General features: G+C 33.9%; 1 protein-coding gene across 1 annotated transcript; it reads left to right on the forward strand.

Moving 5' to 3' along the window:
* Nucleotides 1–703: 703 nt before the first annotated feature.
* Nucleotides 704–1,311, forward strand: LOC130731862 (protein SOB FIVE-LIKE 4-like). The gene has a single exon (XM_057584053.1). The coding sequence runs from the start codon at nt 717–719 to the stop codon at nt 1,092–1,094; it is 378 nt and encodes a 125-aa protein (XP_057440036.1). The 5' UTR covers nt 704–716; the 3' UTR covers nt 1,095–1,311.
* The last annotated feature ends 697 nt before the right edge of the window (nt 1,312–2,008 follow it).

Genomic DNA, 2,008 nt, shown 5'->3' on the forward strand with positions numbered 1-2,008 from the left:
GATTGCATCTCCTGTTATGTAACCTACCCAATGACCAGGTGAACTACCCATGTCCTTTCAAATTGAAGGAACTGTGATACATATTTATGCTTTTTGTTTCACTTTCATTGACAGCTTCTACCTGTTTCTGCTGCTAGGTAAGTCAGATAACAATTAGTGAGCATGTAGATTACAAGGTGGTGTGGTAGGGTGGAATTTAGATTCACTATTAGTCCCTAAATTCACGCAGTCAAAGATCACACGGCTTAAATTGTAAAATATCTACATAATTATTTCAAAAAATCAAAAATATGAGCCGGTTGAATTTTAATCCTTTGATCTAAATTTCGTGAATGCATGAACGCGGGAGATATGCGACTGCAGGGAAGAGAGATATGAGCCTGCAGTGGGATAGGGCTCATATCCATGCCATTAAAGAGAGACATTGTTAATTATTAACTTTCTCTTCTTTTAAGTGCTTTCAATTTGAGGCTGCAATCTGGCTGTATCTTTTCTGTGTATGGAAAACTGTTTGGGGTCAGAGAGTATTTTCAGGTGTCCAGAAACAGCACTTCATTTATTTCTTGCCCCCTATTTAGCTCCCTTCAATCTCTCTACAGTTCTATATACCTGCTTTGGTGTTTATTACTTACCAATAACCATTTGTTCTCAAACTAATAACATTTCCTTCTACTTCTTCTTCTTCTCTTGGTCTTAGGATGGAGCCACCTCAAATCATGATGGGAGCTAGTACTACAGAGGAATGTCACAGCAGTGAGTCTGGATGGACCATGTACATTGGGTCCCCAATTGAAGAAGAGAATGATCATGAGGAGGAGGAGGATTTTGAAGGAAATTATCAAGGTGATCCTGGATTTGAAAGTGATGATTCCATGGCTTCTGATGCTTCTTCTGGGCCAAGCCATTATGGAATTCATGCCTGTGGGTTGCAGAAGGAGGAAGAGGAATATGATGAGGATCATGATGAGTATTGTTTAGTTAACCATCATCGTCATCACGAGAAAGCAAGTGAAAACAAACAAGTAGCAGAAAAGAGGGGAGAAAAGAAAGAGATGATTTTTCTCAACAGCAATGGTGAGGCTCAGGAGGAATAGTATCCGGATTGGAACAAGGAAATAGATGTATTTTCAGCAGCGCCTTTTGGCTTTCACTTGTAGTAGAATTTTTTTTTTTTTTGTAACAATAGTTGCAATTACGGTGCCATATAAGCTTCATTTCCACACTCATTATATTGTACTGTTATGAGTTGAATCAAGAAATCAAGGTCAATGCAGGTTGCTTAATTAGCCTTTTGTTTAGCCATTAGTAATTACTTTTCATTGGAGCATGTTTATGTAGAAAGTTGGTTGGTTAGGGATTAAAATGAAATTTATTATGTCGCTTGAATCAACAATACATTCTCTCTTAGAGCATCTCTAATGTAAGGTTCTTAGTTCTTATTTTTGAGTTAAGAATTAAGAACTAAGAACTTTACCATTGGAGGGATTTTTTTTTCTAAATAATGTAAAAAAAATATTTATTTAGCAAAAAAGGGTGGGAAAAAAATTATTTAGCAAAGTGGGGTAGTTTTTGGAGAAAAAGCCACGGATGTGTGACCCCGTCAATAAACCGTGGCCATAAGTGTCAAAAGGCAACGGTTCACTCTAAATGTGGGTAGAACCCAGGTTTCATAAAGGCTACGGTTTCACAACCGTTGCCTAAAGTTTCTTTACATAGAAAATTCATATAAATTATCTTTACTTATGAAAAACAAATTCTTAATTTTTTTTATAATTTTATATGAATTTAACGTATTTATTTGTGTTCTTTATAGATATTTATTTTAAAGAAAAATATATATATTTATTTTAAACAACAGAAATAGATAATTATTTTAAAGAATAAAAATAAATATGAGGCTTTTTATCTATTTAAATATTTATAAAGAACACAAATTACTCTAATAAACTCATGAAATTTGAGTTAAAAAAAACTCTGAAATTTATAAATATATAAAAATTTTGTTGAA

The sequence above is a fragment of the Lotus japonicus genome, chromosome 1, assembly GCF_012489685.1.
Source record: "Lotus japonicus ecotype B-129 chromosome 1, LjGifu_v1.2".
Taxonomy (NCBI): Eukaryota; Viridiplantae; Streptophyta; class Magnoliopsida; order Fabales; family Fabaceae; genus Lotus; species Lotus japonicus.